At 38.2% G+C, this 23507-nt stretch overlaps 1 protein-coding gene across 1 annotated transcript in view; it reads right to left on the bottom strand.

Annotated features, from left to right (window-relative positions):
* Positions 1 to 5879: 5879 nt before the first annotated feature.
* LOC134365714 (zinc finger protein 420-like) overlaps positions 5880 to 23507 on the bottom strand; it is a 53548-nt gene continuing 35920 nt past the window's right edge. The window contains exon 7 of the mRNA XM_063081953.1: positions 5880 to 7089. Coding sequence (XP_062938023.1) covers positions 5978 to 7089 — 1112 coding nt within the window. The 3' untranslated portion in view covers positions 5880 to 5977. The remainder of the gene's footprint in view (positions 7090 to 23507) is intronic.

The following is a 23507-nucleotide window of genomic DNA, read 5'->3' as shown; positions in this document are numbered from 1 at the left end:
AACAGTGTTGCATAAGAAAGAAAATTACAGATCTGTGTGCCTCATGAATATGCAAAAAGTCTTAACATAATGGCCAAGTCAAATCCATCAATATATTAAAGGATAATACATTATGACTAAATGGGGCTTAAACTAAGAATACAAGGTTGTTTTAATATTTGAAAATCAAACAATGTTATTCACCATATTAATACAATAAAGGTGAAAATCCATATGGTTATTTCAATAAATGCAGAAAAGGCAGTTGAGGAAATTTAACATTAAAATTCTCAGAAAACTAGAAATAGAAAGAAACTTCCTTGATCTGATAAATGGCATCAACCCACCAGTATTTTTTCTTCACCTGTTGATCTATTGACATGACGGACCCAAAGACCAGACAGTAGCAATAGCTTCAGTGCAACTCCTGCCCCAGGAAACAAGACCTTTAATCTAGCACAACCCAAATTTGTGGGAAAAGAATGACAATTAGAACTCTGGAGTAAAGGTGAGAAAAATTAATCCTACTGTAACCCTTGGTTCTTGGGTCTGTGTGTAATAGCTATTGGAAATACAGAACAATTTGTTAGTCGTGGCTTCAATGTTTGTACCACAACTTGAACAACAGCACCCTAACGTTGAAGGGTGTCATTCCTAAACTAATGCTTTAGCTGAGTCTTAAAGAGGCCACCCTAATATTGTATTAGAATGGCAGTTCTAGGTGATAAGGTATATGGTAGGTCCTGTGGATCTCTTGATCATACACCCATTGCCACACATCCTTCACTATAAAATGGGTTCATTGTTCTGAGGCAATATTTTTTGCAGATTCCCACATCCATCAATTAGGCATTCAGTAAGCTCTCAATTAGTGATGCAGCCAGAGTCACTGCAGACAGTGAAGGTAAACCCACATCCAGGGTAGTTGCCAATTTCAGTAAGGAAAAATCACTGCCTCTTCCAGGGTGGAAAGTGTTCATTGTAATCAATTTGCCACCAAATGGCTGGCTGATCTCCTTAAAGATGTTACCACATAGAGGCTTGGTTTCTCTGCTGCTGAAGCTTCAGGCATTCAACAGTAACATTAGCTAGATCAGCCTTGGCGAGCCTTGCTGTTGGGTCCATATAAGAGCTCCATCCCTGCAATCATGGTTTCTCAATTCATGAACCCATTGCACAAGCGCTGTGGTAGCAAAAGACAGGCTGGCTGACATCCACTAGGTGAGTCATCTCATACACCTGGTTGTTTAGTGTCTTTTCTGCAGGCGATTTTTCCAAGACACAAAGATTTTCAGTCTGTGCACAATCCCATAGATCTAGCTACATGCCTCTGGCCCAGACTCCCTTATCTACAATATCCCAACCTTAATGTTTTCAAATCTGCCCATCAAGCTAGGCCATTTGCCACTGTCTTAGTCCATTTTGTGCTGCTATAATAGAATTCCTGAGACTGGGTAGGTTATAAGGAAGAGAAATGTATTTCTCACAGTTCTGGAGGCTGGGAAGTCTACAATCAAGATGCTGGTAGGTTTTGGTGTCTGGTCCAGTCTTTGTCTCTGCTTCCAAGATAGTGCCTTAAATGCTCTATCCTCCAGAGAGGAGAAAAGCTGTTCTCCTCATGGCAGAGGAGCAGAAGAGAATGAACCCACTCCTGTAAGACCTTTTTATACTGGCATTAATACTTCATGAAGCAGAGTCCTCATGACCTAAACACCACCGCCTGTTAGGCCCCACCTCCCACCACAGATGTATTGGGGAATAAATTTCAACATGAGTATTGGAGGGGACAAAAACATCCAAACAGCCACTGCTCAGAAATTTTTGTAAAGCTGAGAGGGACCTTTGCCAGAAAAACAACCGTCTTTGGGGTAACTAAGACCAAGCAGAACATTTCAGTCAGCCCTTAATTTGGGAGCTGATAATTATCAATTCCTTGAGGTAAGCAGAAGAATTGAGAGACTGCCAGGAGATGAAATCACCACTTCTTATGCTGATTTACTTCAGAGGGTGTGCACCTACAACTAAGGACTAAAACTAAATTTCTTGCTTTTCTTACTTCTCTGTTTGGTGGCAAACAAGAGGAGAGAGAAGAGAGAGGCAAGACAACCTCGCTGGTTGTAAACTCCCCCTCTTACTTACAGGAAAAATGTATCCACGTTAATTAGAAATCCAAGTCAGGTATTTTTATGATGTTTAACTAAGGTTATTATCCTTGAGCTCTCCCTAGGAGATAAGGACTCCACCCTTGAGGTAACATCAAGGACTTGAAGCTGACCACAGACTCTGTGATGCTGAAGTTTCCAGTCCATCATGGGACCCTGACATTTGACTCAGACCATCTGCTGCTCCCAGTCTCTCCCCTCTCCCTTTTTTCTTCAGAACAAAGACCCTTACCTCATCTTCCTGCCTCTTCCCCTGTATAAATCCCAGAACAGGGAACAGAGCTGGGATGATTTTAGCCTGGTCATCCTGCACATGCTGGTTACCTGAATAAACCTTCTAATCCTTGCACCAACTTCTGGACTTTGAGTCATTTGTTTAATGTGAGAGGGCAAGCAGAGCCTGGTCTGGTGGTAACAAAGCCTTACCTCAGACCACCTCTCCCTTCCTATACTTTGGAAAACCAAGTGTAGTGCTACAGACATTTACTGCTATTGTTCAAAGATGCTTTTCTTTTCAGCTGAAGATGACACATCTAGGGATGAAGATCAAGACAAGAAAAAAATAATGGCTTATGGGGCCGGCCCGTGGCTCACTCGGGAGAGTGTGGTGCTGATAACACCAAGGCCACGGGTTCGGATCCTATATAGGGATGGCCAGTTTGCTCACTGGCTGAGCATGGTGCTGACAACACCCAGCCAAGGGTTAAGATCCCCTTACTGGTCATCTTTAAAAAAATAAAATAAAATAATAATAATGGCTTATGTTTAATTACACAAAAGCCATTTTCTAGCATTCAAATTTCCTGGTGTTCATTTTCACCTCAAGAGACATACATTCTTTAGCCCTAGTTGGAAAAATAAAAGGCGAAGTTCTTAAGGTTTTTAAATACTCACACAACTAACATAATTTCATTTTAAAAATCTTAAAATTGGCCAAAATACCCTATTTCTGATCCCATACTTCACCCTTCACAGAGGGAAGCCATAAGGCTTTAAGGTGTGTCTTCATTAATCACTAAAGGAGGCCTTCCTTTTGTTTGGAAATCCAGAAGTGTAGTTTGGGGTGGATGATGGGTTTAAAGCTTTCTTATGTAAAGCTGGAGAAGAGTTATTGTGAAAGCTAATTCATTTACAAACAAATAAGTTTTAGGAAAAGGATCTGGAAATTGATTATCTACAAATCATACCTACTTTTGTTTCCATGTACCTCTGGAAATTCCTGTTTGAAGACCACGGGCCTAGCCCAACTTTACGTTTCATGTTCTAACCTATAAACAATCATCCAGGATTTTTGATTTGCCTCATTTTTTATACCTAATACATAGAATAGCTTCACCTGTTTGTTTTCTGCCTCAATTGTGATGCAGACTTCCCTCTAGTTTCACATAATATAGTGGGTTGAATGACACTCCCCAAAAGATAGGTCCATGTCCAAACTTCTGGAATCTTTGAAAATTACCTTATTTGCAAAAAGGGTCTTTGCAAATGTCACTAAGTTAAGGGTCTTGAGATGAGATCATTCTGGATTGCCCCAGTGTGCCCTAAATCCAATCACAAGGGTCTTTTTAAGTAATAGAAGAGGAGAAGGCAGACACAGAGGAGGTCACATGAAGGTGGAGGCAGAGATTGGAGTGATGCAGCCAAAAGGGAGGCTGACTGCTTCTGGAAGTTGGAAGAAGCAAGGAAGGATTCTCCCCAAAAGCCTACCAAGAGAGTGTGGCCATGCCAACACCCTGATTTCAGACATCTGGCCTCTAGAACTGTGAGACAATAAATTTCTGTTCAAGCCACCAGGTTTGTGGTATTGTTACAGCAGCCCTAGGAAACGAACATAGATACTTTCAGCTTTCTATGGCCATAATCTGCCCAGGCTTGTGTATGGTCTGACTGCAAATACATACAAGCTTTGTCATCAGAGCTCTACAAATTTACTTTTGCCTATTTTTTATTATGAAACTTTTTGCATAATTTTACTTTATAAGTATTTTGTTTCGTAATCCTGGTTATGCCATTTACAAGCTGGGTAACTATAGATGACTTAGATTAGTTTAGCAATTTAAGTTCTTACAATATTTAATTTAGCAATAAATAAATGTTAATTCTGCTTCCTGTGCATCTCATCTAAAGGTAGTAACTTTTTAAAAGAGGTCTTCACTGTCATAATGGTTACACTTAATCTTACTTTTTACGTTGTTGTAGGTTTACTTCTTTTTGATATTTTTCCCTTAAAGCAATATTGTTTTCTCTCTTTTTTACAATGATTTGAAGAGAGCTATGCAATTATAATTCAATCAGTGGGTATAACAAAACCTTTTTGAAATATTTCTTAAACTTGTGTTTATTAAACAGGAGTTGTGGAATGATCTGAAGAAAACCTCAAATTTGTGTACCTAACTCCTGTCTCCTAGTAAACTACCACAAAATGACAGTCACTGATTTCCTTCTGGAATTTAATTTTGTGGTTTTTATTAGGTAATTTTTTTTCAAATAAATAGCCAATTACCCCAGTATAACTTATCACATAGTCCATTCTTTCTCCACTGTTTTGAGATGGTATTTTAATCATAAACTAAAGTCTCTTATATACACACATTACTCTTCATTTCCTGTTGTATAGGTCCAATTGTTCCATCTATAATATACAAATTATTTCCTACAAACTAACATCTGAATAACTTAGAAGGCAACCCCATTTGTTGTTTCTAAATTAAAAATTTTTAAAAGTTGTTCTTATATGCTAATTTTTAGTGTGCTAAATTTCATTTTTAAATCCCATTGAGTGATAAGGGTGTCAAGAAAAATAAAGGAAACAATAATCTTTTCAACAAAAGGTGCTGGGACAACTGGATTCACATGCAAAAGAATGAAGGTGGACGCATACCTGACATCACATACAAAATAATCAACTCAAAATTGTCATAACCTAAAAGTAAAAGCTAAAACTAAAAAACTCTTAAAAGAAAACTAGGGATAAATCTTTGTGACCTTAGGTTACAACAAAAAGATAAACAAAAAAAAAAAAAAAAAAGAGAAGCTTGACTACATAAAAATGAAAACCTTTTGTGCTTCAAAGAATATCATCAACAAGTGAAAATGTAACCCACAGAATAGAAGAAGAAAATATTTACAAGTCATATATAGAGTACCTGAAAAAGTTTGTGGAAAAATAGAATTAAATGAACTTTTTGATTATAAGGGCCTAAAAACAAACAAACAAAAAACAACAGTGAGGCCCTGAGTATATATTTCCCTCTGAGAGTTTGTTGCAATTTTCTTTGCAGCCATACATATTTAAAAATATTCCATAAATATTAGAAAGTAATGCACACTATCTTTGTGGGAGATACTCTGTGGGAGTAAACATTTTTTATCTATGACTGTAAATCAAATTTGACAATTTTGTTATCCAAACCCTCTATAAACTTTTTAACATCACAAAATAACATAGGAATTACTAAAAAGATAAGGAATTATGTATACAGTAAACAATTTTCATCATCCCACTAAAATTTTCATGTACATCAAAAGGCTTTTATTATAAGCAAATGTATACATTTGTAGTAATTCAACTCTAAAAATAATTTTCTAAATATGACTTTAAGAAACAAACCTCAGCTTTGGATGAACAGACAGTCCCACTATAACTTTTTCTGTCAATGATAACACACGTTTCAGATTAATTACGAGAACAATGTTTCTTCTCTGTGCCAACAGTGTAATACTGAGTAAATGAGTGTAGCCCTAAATTTTTCTTGCATAACAATTCTAGAGTTTCTTGCCACTGTGAGTGCTCAGGTGTAAGTGATAACCTATGGCTGCAGGCTTTACCACACTCATTACTCTGTTAGGATTTCATTTCTGAAATGAGTTCTCAGATGTCTAATTAAAGATGTACTATGACAAAAAACATCTCCACATTTATTACACTGATATGGTTTCTTTCCCGTATGTGTTTGCTTATGTTTAGTAAGGGTTGAGCTTAAGCTGAAAGATTTCCCACATTCATTACATTGGTAGGGTTTCTCTCCTGTATGAGTCCTCTGATGTCGTATTAGTGATGCTCTATAGCAAAATAGTTTCTGACATTCATTACATCGATAGGGTTTCTCACCACTATGAATTTTTAAGTGTTCAGTAAGATGTGTACTTCGGCTGAAGGTTTTTCCACATTCTTTGCAAACATAGGGTTTCTCCCCAGTATGAATTCTCTGGTGTTCAGTAAGGTGTGCGCTCCGATTGAAGGCCTTTCCACATTCATTACACTCATAGGGTTTCTCTCCAGTATGAATTCTCTGATGTTGAATAAAGGCTGGGGTATGGCTGAATGCTTTCCCACATTCATTACATTCATAAGGTTTCTCTCCTGTGTGAGTTCTCTGATGCCGGATTAGTGATGTGCTGTGGCAAAAAATTTTCCGACATTCTTTACACTGGTAGGATTTCTCTCCAGAATGAATTCCTTGATGTTCAATAAGATGTGTGCTGCGGCTGAAGGTTTTCCCACATTCAATACATTCATATGGTTTCTTTCCGGTATGAATTCTATGATGTTGTGTAAGGGCTGAAATATGGCTAAAAGCTCTTCCACATTCATTACAAGGATAGGGTTTTTCTCCAGTATGAATTCTCTCATGATTTCTAAGGGATGACCTATGACTAAAGGCTTTTTCACATTCATTACACTCATAAGGTTTCTCCCCTGTATGGACTCTCTGATGTTGAATGAGATTAGTGCTCTGACTAAAAGTTTTACCACATTCACTACATTCATAAGGTTTCTCTCCAGTATGTACTCTTTGATGTTGAATAAGATTAGTGTTCCGGCTGAAGGATTTACCACATATTTTACATTCATAAGGTTTTTCTCCAATATGTGTTTTCTGATGCTGGGTAAGGGATACAATACAAGTGTAGACTTTCCCACATTCAGTACACTGATAAGATTTCTCTTTCATAGAAAGTTTCTCAGGCTCCATCACAAGTAAACTATGGCTTTACATTTAAGTTGTTTCCGGAATAAGTAAGGTTTGAGATACAAATGTATCCTTTCTTATATGTCATTATTTTTCATTCATGAGTTGCCTTTAAAAAATTAATTGAAGCAGAATTATGCTGTAAGTTTCTACCATGTATGTCATAATTCTGAGGACTTTTTCTTACAGAAACTCTCAGTTGGTTAAAAAGGTGTGAGCTCAGGTTAAATATTTTCCCCAAATTATTATATTCATGATTTTTCTCTTGAATTGCTTTTCCTTGTAATCTCAAACTAGTCATCAAATTCCAGTTTGTCTAATGTGAAGAATTAGGAATCATCACTTAAAAAAATTTCTTAAATCAGGCCAACCCTGTGGCTCACTTGGGAGAGTACGGTGCTGGGAGCGCAGCAGCGCTGGGAGCACCGAGGCCATGGGTTCGTATACTATATAGGGATGGCTGGTGCACTCACTGGCTGAGCACGGTGCTGGCGACACCAAGCCAAGGGTTACGATCCCCTTACCAGTCACACACACACACAAAAAATTCTTAAATCATGTCATGACATTATTTGTTTTTCAGAAATCCTCTGCTTTGGAGTTGATGTAAGTAGAAGATACTATCTCTTTCCTCTGAAATACAAAAGAGGAAAATAAGACTCATTCATCAGTTACAGAAAAAAATATAATAAAAAATGAAACAATCTTATAATTAAACATTAGATTGTATAGTATAGGGCCTGATTAATACTGAAGTTTAAAGAAGACAAGAATTGATATAGGTAGGACTGAAGAAACAGTGTTTCTCTACTCACACAATATTTCTGACAAACCATACTAAAAAAACAGTTTTCTTCTCTATACTCACACTCAACACAGGATATTGCAGTGTCCCAATGTGTGGCTGTTTCCCCTCAAAGTCTCCAGCTCTGGGGAAAATTGGATATCCTACAATTTAATCCAATTCTTACACTATCTACCTGGAGTTAACATCAGATCCCACTAGTTAAAGGGCTCAGTCCCACAAGACTGCATCCACTTTAGATCCTAATCACAAGGCTGAGCCTCTCATACTTCTCACTGATCAGCTGTAGACTGAGGATTCCTAAGACCTCCTCCTCAGATTTGGTAATTTGCTCAAATGGCTCACATAACTCAGGGAAACACTTTACTTACATTTACTAGTCTATTATAAGGGATATAATTCAGAGACAGCTAGATGGAGATGCATGGAGTAAGGTGGGCAGATATGAAGGGGCATGGAGCTTCCATGTCATCTCCAGGAATGCTACCCTCCAAGCACCTCCGTGTTCACTAGCCTGAAAGCTCCTTCAATCTCATTCAAATCATTTTTATAGAGCTTAATCTCCAGCCCTCCCACTCTCCTTCCCAGAGGTTAGTGGGTGGGGCACAAAATATTAGCGCTCTAATCGCTTGGTTTTTGTGGTGGCCAGACCCATTCCTAAGGCTATTTAGGAGTGCCACCCTACTTCACCTCGTTAGCATAAACTCACTGTGTGACCAAAAGTGGTGCAAGATGAATAACAAAAGACATTCCTATCACTCAGGAAATTCCAAGAGTTTTAGGAGCTCTATGTCAGGAATCAGGGACAAAGACCAAATATAGGAGGGGTTTTCAGAGAGTTTGTGGAAAGATTCACATTACCTTTTAATTCTATATTTCCATGAACTTTTTGAAGTACCCTCATTCTATCTCAATAAGTGTGGTAAAAGAAAGAATAGCATGGAGTGGAAGTGCAAGGTAAAATGAAAGATAAAAATACAATAAAATAAATGATCTGACTAAACGATAATGAGACTAATACAAATGTATATCTTTGTAAAAAACAAGAAAAGTGAAATGGGATCAGATAATAAAGAGCTCTAACAATTAAGCAAACAAATTCAATGTCATATAGCAGGAGATAGCAAACTGAAGTTTTTTTTTTATCATAACAGTGAAATGATAAACATGTTTTAGATAAAAATGCCTGTTAATTAAATCAAAAAGGGATAATTAGAGAATAAAGGTCAATTCACGAAGGAAGTATAATAAAATGATATGGGCCTGGATTGAAATAGTACTAGTAAGAATTCAGTATAGGTGTAAGCCTAAAACATAAAAAGAAACAAAAAAACTAGTGATGCAGATTATAGGGAAGGTTAAGAAAACAAGATTCATAGAGATACAATGGTTTACAACTGAGGTTGAAAGGATATTGGTACTAATGATACAAATATTGGGAAAGGAAGGAGTGGCAACCCAGGAAAAATCTGAGATTTTGTCTTTAACAATATTGTAGTTAAAGAGATTTAAAGTCAGGCGAAACATTCAAGAGAGGACAGAATGGTTACCAGAGGCTGCAAGGGGACAGGTGGAAGGGACGTTGTCAATGAATGGGTACAAAGCTATGCCATCTCTCTTAAGTGAATCAACGGACAGTACATGCATGTATTGAAACAACACAGTGTAATCCACAAATATGTACAAATACGTTTATAAAAAAGCTAAGTGGGACATTCAAATGAAGACAGACGATAAGCAGAGGAATCTATGAAGATAGAATACAAATGATATACTTGGGCTGAAAAAAATCACATCAGGGAGTAATGACATGGAAGATTTTTAAAATACATTTATTTTTTACCTGAAACATATTGATTGTACGTACTTATGGTGTACAGAGTTATATTTTAACACACGTATACAATGTGTAATGATCAAATCAGGGTAGTTAGCATATCCATCATCATAAAAATTTATCATTGTTTTCTGACTTGAGTTCCTCTCTTCTAGCCATTTGAGAACATAAAATAAATTATTGTTAGTAATAGATGCCTAGTACTACGTACCCTAGAAGTTATTTTTCCTATCTAGCTGTAATTTTTGTCCATTAACCAACTTCTCACCAGCCACTGCCCCCCAACCCTACCCAGCCTCTAGTAACCACAATTCTTCTATTTCTAAAAGTTAAAAGAAAAAATATTTTTTCAGCTCCCACATGTGAGTGAGAACTTGTGGTATTTATCTTTCTGTATCTGACTTATTTCACTTAACATAATGTTGGAAGGACTATTTGAGGATATCAGAATGGATGGATTCTTTGACATAAAAAAATAAGTAGAAAATAAACCTTAAAGGCACATGTACATGTGTTAGGAAGTGAAGCTAATGAAAAAGAATTTCAAAAGAGATTAGAACAGAAAATAATGTGATCAGGTCACATAAGAAAAGACAAATATCAAATGCAGGAGAAAGACTGAACACAGAAACGACTAAGAACACGTTGCCATTGAGAAAGAATTCAGGAGTCTCTTAAAAATAATTTTAGTAGAAGAGTAGAAGATAAGAATCTAATTCAAAGATTAAATGAGAATAGAAATTGAGACTGTTAGCTACAAATTTGAAAAAGTTGGCAATGGAATGAAAGAATAAACATTGAATTATTGTTAGGCAGCATGTCCTTTAAAAAGAAAGAAAAAATTTTGAATGTCTGATAGTAGAAGGAAAGGAGCTGATGAACAGGGAGAGACAAAATCCTGAAATAGTCATTAAATCAAGTTCCTAAAACAAATGAAAATGAATGAAATCTATGGTACAGAATGGAGAGATTGACTAACAATGTAAGAGGGCCATCTCTTCCCCTGAGATCAAAGAGATGTGTGAGAAGATGGATAAAGGTACGTAGAAATCACAGAGGACCCTAAACAACATTTCCAAAGCTACCTGCTAGTACCGCTATTGTTGCTATTGACACCACAATGGATAGAGGAACTCTTATTTACAAGGACTCTTACCTACTTGGTTGTCACTTAGTTGTCTGATTCTTGTTAAAAGTATTTCATGACATTTCTCCATTTTCCTGTGTTATCTATTAATATGGTTCTTCCTACTTAAAAGACAACATCTGATTTAAAAATATCTGATATCCTACTCCAAGCAAAGTTTGGGCTTGGGAGTTTATGGTGGATCCTGTAATTGCATCATAAGAAGTCTTCAGGAATTGTGAGATAGAGAAATGTTGATGCTTGCAAGGGAACATAATAAGGCTATTGATGGAGTTTGGATTTGTTGTCCTTTCCAAAACTCATGTGGAAATTTGATGTCCAATGTGGCAGTGTGGAAACTGATTGAGTCATGCAGGCGGATCCCTCATGAATGGATTAATGCTCTCCCTGGCAGAGGAGGGTTAGTGAGTGAGTTCTCGCTCTATTTGTTCCCATGAGACCTGATTGTTTAAAGGACCCTGGCACCTCCTCTCTTTCTCTCTTGCTTCCTCTCTCTGTGTGATCTGCTTGTACCTGCTGGCTGCTGCCACTTTTCCACCATGAGTAAAGCAGCCTGAGGCCCATGACAGATGCAGCTGTCTCAGAATCATAAGCCAAATAAACCTCTCTTCTTTATAAATTGCCTAGTCTCAGGTAATTTTGTTATAGCAACACAAAATGGACTAATACAGAAAATTGGTACCAAGGAGTTGGGTATTGCTAAACAGATACCTGAAAATGTGGATGCAGCTTTGGTACTAGGCAACGGGCAAAGGTTGGAGGAGTTTGGAGGATTTAGAAGAAGACAGAAAGACGAGGGAAATTTTGGAATGTCTTAGAGACTTATGTGGTGGAGAGTAGAATGCTGATAGAAATGTGGATAGTACAGGCCATGCAGATGATGAGGTCTCAGATAGAAATGAGAAACTTCTTGGAAATTGGACAAAAGATCAACCTTCTTACACTATAGCAAGGAACCTGGCTGCATTGTGTCCATGCCCTTGGACTATGTGGAAGGTGGAACTTAAGAGTTGTGAACCAGAGCCTTTGGCCGAAGAAATTTCTATGGAGCAAAGCATTAAGGAAGCTGCATGGTTGCTTTTAAGAGCCTACTGTGAGTTATGGGGGCAAAATCATGATGTAAAGCCAGAATTTAAAAGGGAATCAGAGAATAAAGATTTGGAAAATTTGCAGCCTGGTCATGCGGTAAAGAAGTGGAGAGCCCAAGAACAATGCAAGGGTGAAGCAGATAAACTGGTTGCTAAAGACATCTTGGTGGTGAGGCAGCCAGATACTAAAAGAAGAGAAAATGAGAGGAAAGCCCTGCAGGCATTTGAGAAACTTGGAAGGGGCCCCACCCACCACAGGCCCTGAGGCCTAGAAGGACGGAGTTATCCTGGAGGACAGACCTGGGGTGCAGCTGCCCTCAGGATCCTGCTCCCTGCGTCCCAGCTGCTCTGGCTGGAGCAGCCCCAACTGTGGTTCGTGAAGCTGCCCTGCAGAGAAGAGGCCTGAAACCTTGGTGGCGTCCATGTGGTATTAAGTCTGCAGACCAGCAGGACATGAGAACAGTGGAGGCATGGCATCCTCCACCCAGATTCCAGAGGATGTATGGAAAAGCCTGGGGGTCCAGGAAGAGACCTGCTGCAGGGGTGGAGCCACTGCAGAGGACATCTACTAGAGCAATGCCAAGCAGGAAAATGGGGTCAGAGTCCCCACAGAGAGCCGCCACAAGGGAAATGTCTAGTAGAGCCAATGTAGCAGGGCTGCCGCCAGGACCCCACAACTTCGGGGCCACTGGTAACATGCAATGCAGGCCTGGAAAAGCCACAGGCACCAGCGTGGCCCACTGGGCTGTGCCTGGCAGAGCTGTGGGAACAAGGATGCCTGATGCATTGAGGGCCCAGATGCCCAATTGTGCCCAGGATGTAGGACTTGGAGTCAAAGAACATTATTTTGGAGCTTTAAGGCATAATGTCTGCCCTGCTGGGTTTCGGACTTGTTTGGGGCCTGTTTCTCCTTTCTTCTGGCCTATTCCTCCCTTTTGGAATGAGAATGTATACCCAATGTCTGTTCTACCATTGTATCTTGGCAGTAGATAAATTTGGTTTTGTTTTTCAGGTTCACAGTTGGAAGGACTTTTGCTTTTGGTCTCAGACAAGACTTTGGACTTTTAAGTTGGTGCTGGAGCAAGCTAAGAATTTTGGGACTATTGGGATGGAATGACTGTATTTTGTATGTGAGAGTGACATGAGTTTTGGGAGGCCAGGGGCAGAATGATGGAGTTTGGATGTGTTGTCCCTTCCAAAACTCATGTTAAAATTTGATGTCCAATGTGGCAGTATTGGAAACTGATTGAGTCATTGGGGCGGATCCCTCATGAATGGATTAATGCTCTCCCTGGGGGAGAGGGGTAGTGAGTTCGTGCTGTAATTGTTCCCGTGAGACCGGATTATTTAAAGGACCCTGGCATCACCTCTCTCTCTCTGTCTCTTTCTCTATCTCTCTTCCTCTTGCTGTGTGATTTGCTTGTAGCTGTCAGTTGCTGCCACATTTCCGCCATGAGTAGAAGCAGCCTGAGGCTCGTGCCAGATGCAGCTGTCCCAGAATTGTAAGCCAAATAAACCTCTCTTCTTTATAAATTGCCCAGTCTCAGGTAATTTTGTTATAGCAACACAAAATGGACTTATACAGTTACCTAGTTACAATGTTTTAAAGAAAAAAAAAAACAAACTATCACCCGTTCAGTTAAAAATTAAATATCTTGTCTCTGTGCACAGATAAAATAAAAAATCTCTGGCCCTCAAACTCAATCAAATCTCACTTGTAAATCCCAGAATCCCATATATTTTGATATTTAAGGAAATACTCACTGCAGTCTATAGTAATTATAAAGCTCTACTTACCCAATGAGATAAGGCTCCTATAGTTTTACAAGATCACATCCCTGTGCACTGTCTTTGATAATGGTCTTATTGTTTTCACTTCGACAAGGTAAAGTCCACTGGCACATCCTTCAATGCCACTGGCTCCTAAAACAACAAATACCTACTCATTAAGGGATCAGTCATGCAGCCATTCATGAAAGACAGAGTAAAGCTCACAATTGAAAATAGAACAAAAGACACCTCATTATATTTTAGTCTCATTTACCTCAACTATTTCCCTACAGCTTATGTTTTTCTTTTGATCATCATTTAGCCTTGTTTTACCAACTGATGATGTAGTTTATATAATCCTTTCCACATATCAAATATTCAAAAAAAACTTATCTCTTTTACAAAATGAGCATAACAGGCTTATGAGACGTAGTCAAAAGTTCTAACATACATATAACTGGAGTCTGAAAAAAGAGAATAGGAATGACACAATATTTTAAAGGATAAAGACAGATTTTCCCAACTGATGACTCATAGACTCCAAAGCCCCCAAACCATAAGCTGGCTAAATACAAAGGAAACCATAGCCAAAGATATAAGTGTCAAACTGCTGAAAAATGACAGAAATACAGAAAAATCTTTAAAGCAGTCCAAGGAAAAAGCTGAGAAACTTCAAAGCAGCAATAATTATACTGATGACTTCACAGCATTTCCAGAGAATCAACTAAAAACCCACGTTTCTGGATTAGAGGACTCAATATTTTAATGATGCTGTGAGGGATTGAATTGTGTCCTCCAAAGTTTCATGTGTTAGAAACTTAACCCCATGGTGACAGTGTTAGGAGGGTGGGAACTGATATTATGGTAACTGAAAGATGGGGCCTTGAAGAGGTAATTAGATTGTGAGAACCATGCCCTAGTGAATGGTTTAACCCAAATATGGTTTAACAGTAGTCATATGTGTGACTATGATGGCTTTATGAGGAGAGTGAGAGAGGAGCTTAGTATCTCTCTTGCTCAAGCCATGCGGTATCACGTGACACCTTGCATTGTTGTAGAGTAATCATCAAGAGCAACGTCCTCACCGGATGTGTTCCTTGGATTTTGGATTTTCCAGCCTCTGAAAGTGGAAGAAATAAATTCTATTTCTTCATAAATTACCAATTTTCAGGTATTCTGTTAAAACCAACAGGAACAGAAGAACATAGATGCCAATTCTCTTGTTATGGGTTGAATCGTGTGCCCTCCAAGAAAGGTATGTTGAATTCCTAATCTCCAGTATCTCAAAATGTGACCTTACCTGGAAATAGGGTTGCAGATGATTTAGTTAAGGTCAGGTCATATTGGAATAAGGTAGGTTCCTAATCTAGTATGACTGGTGTCCTTACAAAAAGATAGTAATGTGAAGGCACATAGACACATGGGTAGAATGTCACGTGATGATAAAGGCAGAGATTGGACTTATGCTGCTGCAAGCCAAGGAATGCCAAAGATTGCCAGTAAACCACCCAAAGTTAGAAAGAGGCAAGGAATGATTTCCCAAGAGGTTTTAGGGGCAGGATGGCCCTTCTGACACCTTAATTTTGGAATTCTAGCCTCCAGAGCTGTGAGATAACAAATTTCTGTTCTTTTAAGCCACCCAACTTGTGGTACTTTGTAATGGTAACCCTAGGACACTAAAGCATACCCAAATTAAGTGTCCCAGATTAAATGTTTTTGTCCACCCCCCCAAATTCATATGTTGAAATTCTAACTCCCAGTGTGATGGTATTGAAGGAAATGGTTAATGGACTTCTGTGGTCAGCACCCAAGGACGTGTTCACTTGGCGAACTCACATACAAGTAAACAACCAAGAAATGTCAAGGATTGCAAACAATCCTTGAGAACCTTTGAAGTTGTGAGAACACTTTCTTGGGATGTTCTCAGGAGGTGCGTTATACATCACCAAGTGCTTGAGAAGGGAGGGAATGGCCTGCTCGAGAAAATTGTAACAGAAATTATGCATTAATGCTTATCTCACATGCACAAGCTTGCTAAATGTAATAAAAGCTGTAACATTGGCTGGGTCAGTGCTACTTGCCTGAGAGAGCAGTGGCCCCCCACTTTTCACCTGCATCTCATCTGCTGTGTCTTCCTTCGTGTCTCCAGTCATTTTAATCAATATCTGGTGCCCAACGTGGGGCGAGAAAGATAGGACATGGGAACGGATGGGACCGAGGAGGTTTTTTACTAACGGTGAATTGTTACGCCATCTCTTCAGAAAATTTAGAGTTGGGGCATAATGGGGAATTCCCTGTCAGTGTTAAGTAATTATATGGCAGTATTGAAATCATTTTTGACTGCTTCAGGATTACAAATTAAAGAGAAGGTTTTACTTTCATTATTAAAAAAGATACAGAAACATTGCTATTGGTTTACTCCAGACAATAAGAACCAATTCAATTAAAAAATTTGGAGGCAGGTTGGTAAAGCTTTATGGAGAGCTCATCAGGCTGGAGAAGTTATATCGGCAGAGGAATGGGCAGCTTTTAACATGGTGGCTTTGGCCTTACAACTTTTTCAATCTGATTCAAATGATAGCAGTCAGCATCCTCAATCTGATTCAGAAAAGCCACAAAAGAAATTTTTTTCTTCACCTATGTATGAGACTTCTCCTGAGCCTTCCGACCCTCCCATGCCCAATTGAGAGTCTGATGATCATTATGATTTTTTCTGATGATGAGACTGAGATTACAAAACCTGAATTAGAAGAGAAATGTCTTATTCAATCTAAATCATACCCACCATTACCTAAGACCCCTGACAATCCAAAATTGGATGTTTTGGACGATCTTATTCAAAAACTGGAGGCTTGCTTACAGGATGCACAAGCTTTCCCTGTTGTACAGCAGAAATCAATCTGTCTGCTTCTGCCCCTGGCATTCCACATCATATTTTTAAATTTCCAAATTCACCTCAAATGACAAAGATTATGTTAGATGCTGATTCAGGGGCTCCCCAAAAGACTCTTCCTGACATGCCTCCTAATGGATTTTTAAATTTTCCCATTTTAAGACAGGAAATGCCTCCTAATGAAGAATTTCCTAATGGATTTTTTCAAGTGCAATATGATCCTATCAGTTTTCAATATTTAAAGATACTTAAGCAGGCTGTTAGTGCTTATAGTATTGCCTCCCCTTATGTTACTGGACTTTTAATGTCTTTTACTGAGGACAATTTACTTATCCCAAAATATTGGGAAATGCTTGCTCGTATGACTTTGGAAACTCAATACATACAGTTTAAATCATGGTGGCAAGATGAAGCAGAAAGGGTGTCTTGCCTAAACGCTTATCAGCGTAATGCAGGGCCTGATGTGGAACAACTTACAGGTACTGGTGCCTGGGCTGATCTTCAACAGCAATGTCAAATGAACCCTGCTGCCCTTGCCCAATTAAAGGCAATTTGCCTTATGCTTTGGCAGCGGATTCAAGACTCAGGACAATCCCCCCAAACTTTTTTAAAGATAATGCAAGGTCTTAGTGAACCCTATACTGATTTTTTGGCTAGGCTTCATGTTGCTGTCAAAAGAGCAATTAGTAATGAGAAAGCTCAGGCTGTTATGCTCGAGACTCTTGCATATGAAAATGCTAATGCAGACTGCAAAAGGCTAATAAAACCAATCGAACAATTTGGAGGAGGTATTGATCAATTTATAAAGGTGTGTCGAGATGTTGGTTCAGGAACATTCAATGCCAGTCTTCCTGCTGCTGCCCTCCATTCTGAGTGTGAAATTTATTCATTATATCGATGATATTTTAATTGCTATGCCTCCAACATTTTCTTACCCAGAATTGTTACAGATTGATTATTCGTGCTACACTTCAGGATTTTGGTCCTTTAATTGCAGAGGATAAGATTTGATCACAGCCTCCTTTTTCTTATTTAGGACAAAAGATTACTGAACAAATCATTATTCCCCAAAATGCACAAATTCGAAGGGATTCACTGCAGACTTTAAATGATTTTTCAGAAGTTATTGGGAGATATAAATTGGCTTCGCCCTTCATTGGGTATCCCAACATATGCATTGCATTATTTATTTTCAAGTGTTATCCCAAGAAGCCGAATCTGAGTTACAGCAATTGGAAAATATTATCCAACAAGCTCAATTACAAAGAATTACTGACTATACAAATTTACAACTTGTGGTTTTTCATACACCTCATTCACACACCAGTGTGTTACTACAAGAAGATAGTATTATTGAATGGCTTTTTTTTTTTTGTCTTTTTTTGTGACCGGCCGCACCGCGCTCAGCCAGTGAGCGCACCGGTGATCCCTACATAGGATCCGAACCTGTGGCAGGAGCGCAGCTGCGCTCCCAGCACCGCACTCTCCTGAGTGCTCCACGGGATCGGCCCTTGAATGGCTTTTTATTCTGCATAAAACTACTAAATCATTGGAAACATATATAGATAAAATTTCTGTTTTGATTACTAAAGGACTCTGTTTTTGTCAATTAACTGGTCAAGATCCTTGTATTATTGTACTGCCTTTGTCTCACAGAGAAATACAATTCTTATATGCTTTGAATGTACGGTGGCAATCGGCTGTTAGTGAATTTTGAGGAAGTTTTACATCTCATTATCCTTCTCATAAGATGCTTCGATTTCTGCAGAGAATGTCTTGGATCCTTCCTCATTGTGTTACATTTTCTCCTAGATCTAATGCAAAAACTTATTTCACAGATGCTAACAATTTGGCCTGGCAGGATATACGGACACAGTAAACCATAAAGTCCTTCAAAGTCCTTATACTTCAGTTCAGAAAGCTGAGTTATATGCTATATATTTACTTTTAATTGATGTAGGAGATATTCAGATTCCCAATATGCTGTCCAAGTGGTACAAACTATAGAAACTGTTACTGTTCCTTCCGATTCTAATGAATTACACACTTTATTTCGCTTACTGTAGCAAGTTATTCACTCCCATTCTTCACCTCTTTTTGTTATGCACATTCACGCTCATACCAATTTGCCTGGACCGTTGAGTAAAGGTAACACATTAATCAATACTCTTGTAGGTTCTGTTTTGCAGGCCACTGAGGCTCATTCCCGTTTTCATTGTAATGCTTGCTCTTTGCATCAAGATTATCATATTTCATGGACTCAAGCTTGTGCCATAGTACACAATGCCTTATATGTCAAAAATTAGATGCAGCTCCTTTATCGGCCGGGGCCAATGACCAGGGGAATGCTCCTTTACAGTTATGGCAAATGGATGTTACTGGTGTTCCTGAATTTGGTAAATTGAAATATGTTCATGTTTCTGTGGATGCTTTTTCAGGCTTTATGTGGGTAACACAGTTGGCATCCGTGCATGCTGATGCAGTTATTTCTCATCTCTTGGAGGCCTTTGCTATCATGGGAATTCCTATATGGTTAGAAACGGACAATGCCCCTTCATATTTATCTAAGAAATGTCAGTTATTTTTCCAGGCCTATAATATCAAACATTTTACTGGTATACCTTATAATAGTACAGGTCAAGCCATTGTTAAACAGCATAATAGGACACTTAAATCTTTATTATGAAAACAAAAAGGGGAGACTATAAGGAATCCCCAAGATGACGAATAGCCCAAGTTCTATTTAGTCATAATTTTTTGAATAGAAATACAGAAAATTCAACACCAGCTGAAAGATAATGGGCCCATGTATCTAGTGAACCACTACAACAACCTATATATTATTATTATACACTAAAATCCCTTTGGCTTCCAGCAGTAGTTAACCACTGGGGCAGAGGTTATGCTTATATCTCCACAGATACTGAATCATTTTGGATACTGGATAAGAGGATTAAACTGAGAAATGGCTCAAAAGAGAAAGAAGGAAATGGAAGAGGTTCAGAAAGGCATAGCAGATCTTCAGATTGACCCAAATAGCCAGAAAATGTTTTGTTATCCACTACCAAGCACTCAACTGGTGACTATACCAACTTGGGGACAGATAAAGAAATTGACTCAAGAAGCGAATAAGATCACTGAACAACATGGTCATGTGGGTAATGCATCAGCAATGTTTTTGGCCTTGATGGCTTTGGTGTCCACTCAGGTTGGTTTTGTCGCTGCTCATAATCATACTTATTGGGCCTATATTCCACATCCTCCCATTAATCGGGCCATTTCTTGGTATGATGCCCCATTGTTAATGTATACTAATGACTCTAGATGGATGCCTGGACCATATTCCCAGCAAGGACCTTTAAAGCCTGAGGGAAGGGACTAATGTTACAAATTATACAGTGGGATCAGGGGGGACCTCCTATTTGTATTGGACATGGTGATCACTGTCTCAAAATTGCACCTCAGCCATGGTTTACTGTTACAAGAAATACTACAAATAAGGAACAGTTTACAATGACTGTTTTTGTTAAGTGCCTGTAGTTTCCACAATTCTTCATTTGACTCAAACGCTTCTGTACCCCATATTCCTCCCTGTCAAATACCTGTTCTGAATCATTTGCCCCAGTGGGCTCTCTGGACTACTTGTAGGGGAGAAACGGCCCAAGGACTAGTTAATACTTCCTATGGAAATGTCATTGATTGGAATCCTATTGGCTCTGCTCGAACCAAAAGCCACGGTTCAGATCTGAAGTGGAATAAACATAATCATATTATAAGTACTACAGGAAATGAGTCTATTGTATGGCACTGTGGAGGATTTGCACCTCCATGTCCTCATTTACCATATTATCCATTACAAAAAGATTTGTGGAAACTTCCTGCATCTTTATATCCTTTACATACATGTATTGGATGTATGATTAATTCCTTATCAAACTATTCCTTAAACTTCAGTGTAAACAATTTCATATATATTCACAGTTATGTACGATTACCTTATTTAATGATGATAGCACAAATTAATTGGAATCAAACCACTGGTGAGATAAAATGTTTAAGTAATTGCTCATTACATACTTGTTTAAATCATACCATGAACATTAATTATTCTAAAGATAGTTTATATATCTTGAAGGCAAAAATTGGCATTTGGTTATCAGTAAAACTTAATCCACTGTGGCAGGACTCCCCTGCTGCTGGTTTCTTACAATATGTAGCTGAGTCTTTGCTAAAACATTAAACCGCAAATGGCAAAAACAAAAATGGGGAGATGAAGGAAATGGTTAATGGACTTTTGTGGTCAGCACCCAAGGACGTGTTCACTCACATAGGAGTAAACAATCAAGAAATGTCAAGGATTGCAAACAATCCTTGAGAACCTGTGAAGTGATGAGAACACTTTCTTGGGATGTTCCCAGGAGGCGCATTATAGATAACCAAGTGCTTGAGAAGGGAGGGAACAGCCTTCCACTCTTGAGAAAAGTGTAACAGAAATTACGCATTAATGCTTATCTCCCATGCACAAGCTTGCTAAATGTAATAAAAGCTGTAACAGTGGCTGGCTCGGCGCTACTCGCCTGAGAGAACAGTGGCCCCCCGCTCTTCTCCTGCATCTCGTCTGCTGTGTCTTCCTTCATGTCTCCGATCATTTTAATCAACATTGTATTAGGAGGTGTGACCTTTGGGCTATAATTAGGTAATGAGGGTGGAGTCCTCATGAATGAGATTAGTACCCTTACAAGGAGAAAAAGGAGAAAGACGATCTTCCTCTCCACCATGTGAAGATACAATGTGAAGACGCCATCTGTAAACCAGGAAGAGGCTTTCACCAAGAACCCAACCATGCTGGCACCCTGATTTTGGAATTCCAGTCTTCAGAATGAGAAATAAATATTTGCTGTTTAAGCTACCCAGCTGTATGGTTTGTGCAAGAGTAACCAAAACTGACTAAGACACCTATATAATTTTCAAAATGAAAAAAAGATGAGGATGGGTGGAGTATGAGACTTGTCATACAAGATATCAACACCTATTATGTAGCTATGTTAATTAAGAACATACTGGCTTATTAGCTCAGTTGGTTAGAGCACAGTGTTTGTAACACCATGGTCCATGGTTCAGATCCCCATAATGTCCTGTAACCAAAAATCAAACCAAATCAAACAAACAAACAAACAAACAAAAAACCCCCCCAAAATAACCAGAGGATTACCAGCACAGGGATAAACTGAAAGAGTAATTAAACAGAAAAAAGGTCTAGAAATAGGCCCATTCTTCAATAGAAATTTAATATACAATAAAGGTACCATTTCAAATTATTTGGGGCAGGATTAAAATTTAATAAATGATTTTGAGACAGTTGAGTATCCACTTAGAAAAAAACGAACAACACTACCACCTTATAAAAAATAAATTATAATGAATTAAAGAGTTAAGCATTAAAACTAAACCTATAAAATAACCAGAAAAACTATTAGAAGAATATTTTTATAATTTTGCAATAAGAAAGTCCTAAATAAAATTTAAAATATGCAGGCTACAGAGGAAAAGTCTCACAGATTTGACTATATAAACATACAAGGCAATCAAAAAAATTGAAAAAAGACATATTGGGAGTAAATATATGCAACTAATAAAGCAGAAAGGACCATTTGCTATATTATATAGAGTTTCTACAAATCAAATAGGAAAAAGTATAATGCAATACACATATGGGCAAAGGATATGAACAGGAAATTCATAGAAGAAATACAAACGACCAATAAATACACAAAAAGATTCTCAACCTTACTTCTAATCAGTGAAATACAAATTAAGATATCAATTTTTATCAATCAGATTGGCAAAAATGTTACAAAGACAATACTCACTACTGTTTAAGTATGTTGGAAAATGGGTGCTGTCACACACTGTTAGTGGACAGGCTTATTAAAGTCACATAACAATCAAACAAGGTTTACTAAAATTTTCCTTTTTTGAATCATATATATTAACAGTTATTTTTCCTGCAAACATCAACTCACATCACCTTATAATTTTCCTTTCCCTACATTCATTATATTTTAACGTTCTACTTCCAATGTCTGTCTTGTTTCCTAGACTACAAGTTTCTTGACAATAGGGACAGTCCTCTTCTGTCTTGACAGTGACTCTTCTGTCCTCGGTGTCACACACAGAACCTGGCATATACTATGCATCTAATAAATATTTCTTCAATGGGTACATCAATAAAGACTTCTCTCGATTCCCAATTCAGTGGCCTTTGTACTATAACATGCTTCTGGTTAAACCTGCGATCTCAAAGAAGTAAGATTCAAGTCAGTATTTTTTCCTATGTCTGAAGAGTCCATGAAAGTGTCCAGATGCCTTATAATATTGCCATAAAATTTTCAAAATTGAATAAGACTTGGGATTCTAAAATTTCATCTAATCTATCTCCCTTCCTCTATGCAGATCTACCTACAGCTAAGCCATTATTAATTACATGTTTCAATTCAAAATGTATTGAATGTCTTGTAACTGCACAGCAAGGTTTGAGTTAATGTTTCCTGTGGTCAGATTTTATTTTTCTGAGCAAGGACTATGATCATTTTTGTTTTTTAAATCCCCACGTAGTTAGTAGGGTGCCCCTCACAGAGTAGATGTTTTAATGAGTATTTGTTGATTAATGTTCTACAAACTGATATTTTACTCTTTTATCAGTTTAGGTTCTGGCAGCCTGCCTATCACAATTCTAACCTACACCTCTGCTGCTACTGCTGAATGTGAGGTTTCTGGATCTGAGTAGCCAGACAGAACCTATGACTACCCTTCAAAAAATTTAATTGTAGACTTTGCCTTACATATTCTGAGT

The sequence above is a fragment of the Cynocephalus volans genome, chromosome 17 (assembly GCF_027409185.1).
Source record: "Cynocephalus volans isolate mCynVol1 chromosome 17, mCynVol1.pri, whole genome shotgun sequence".
NCBI lineage: Eukaryota > Metazoa > Chordata > Mammalia > Dermoptera > Cynocephalidae > Cynocephalus > Cynocephalus volans.
Note: the sequence above shows the minus strand (reverse complement) of the source record. Positions and strands in the feature narration are given on the sequence as shown.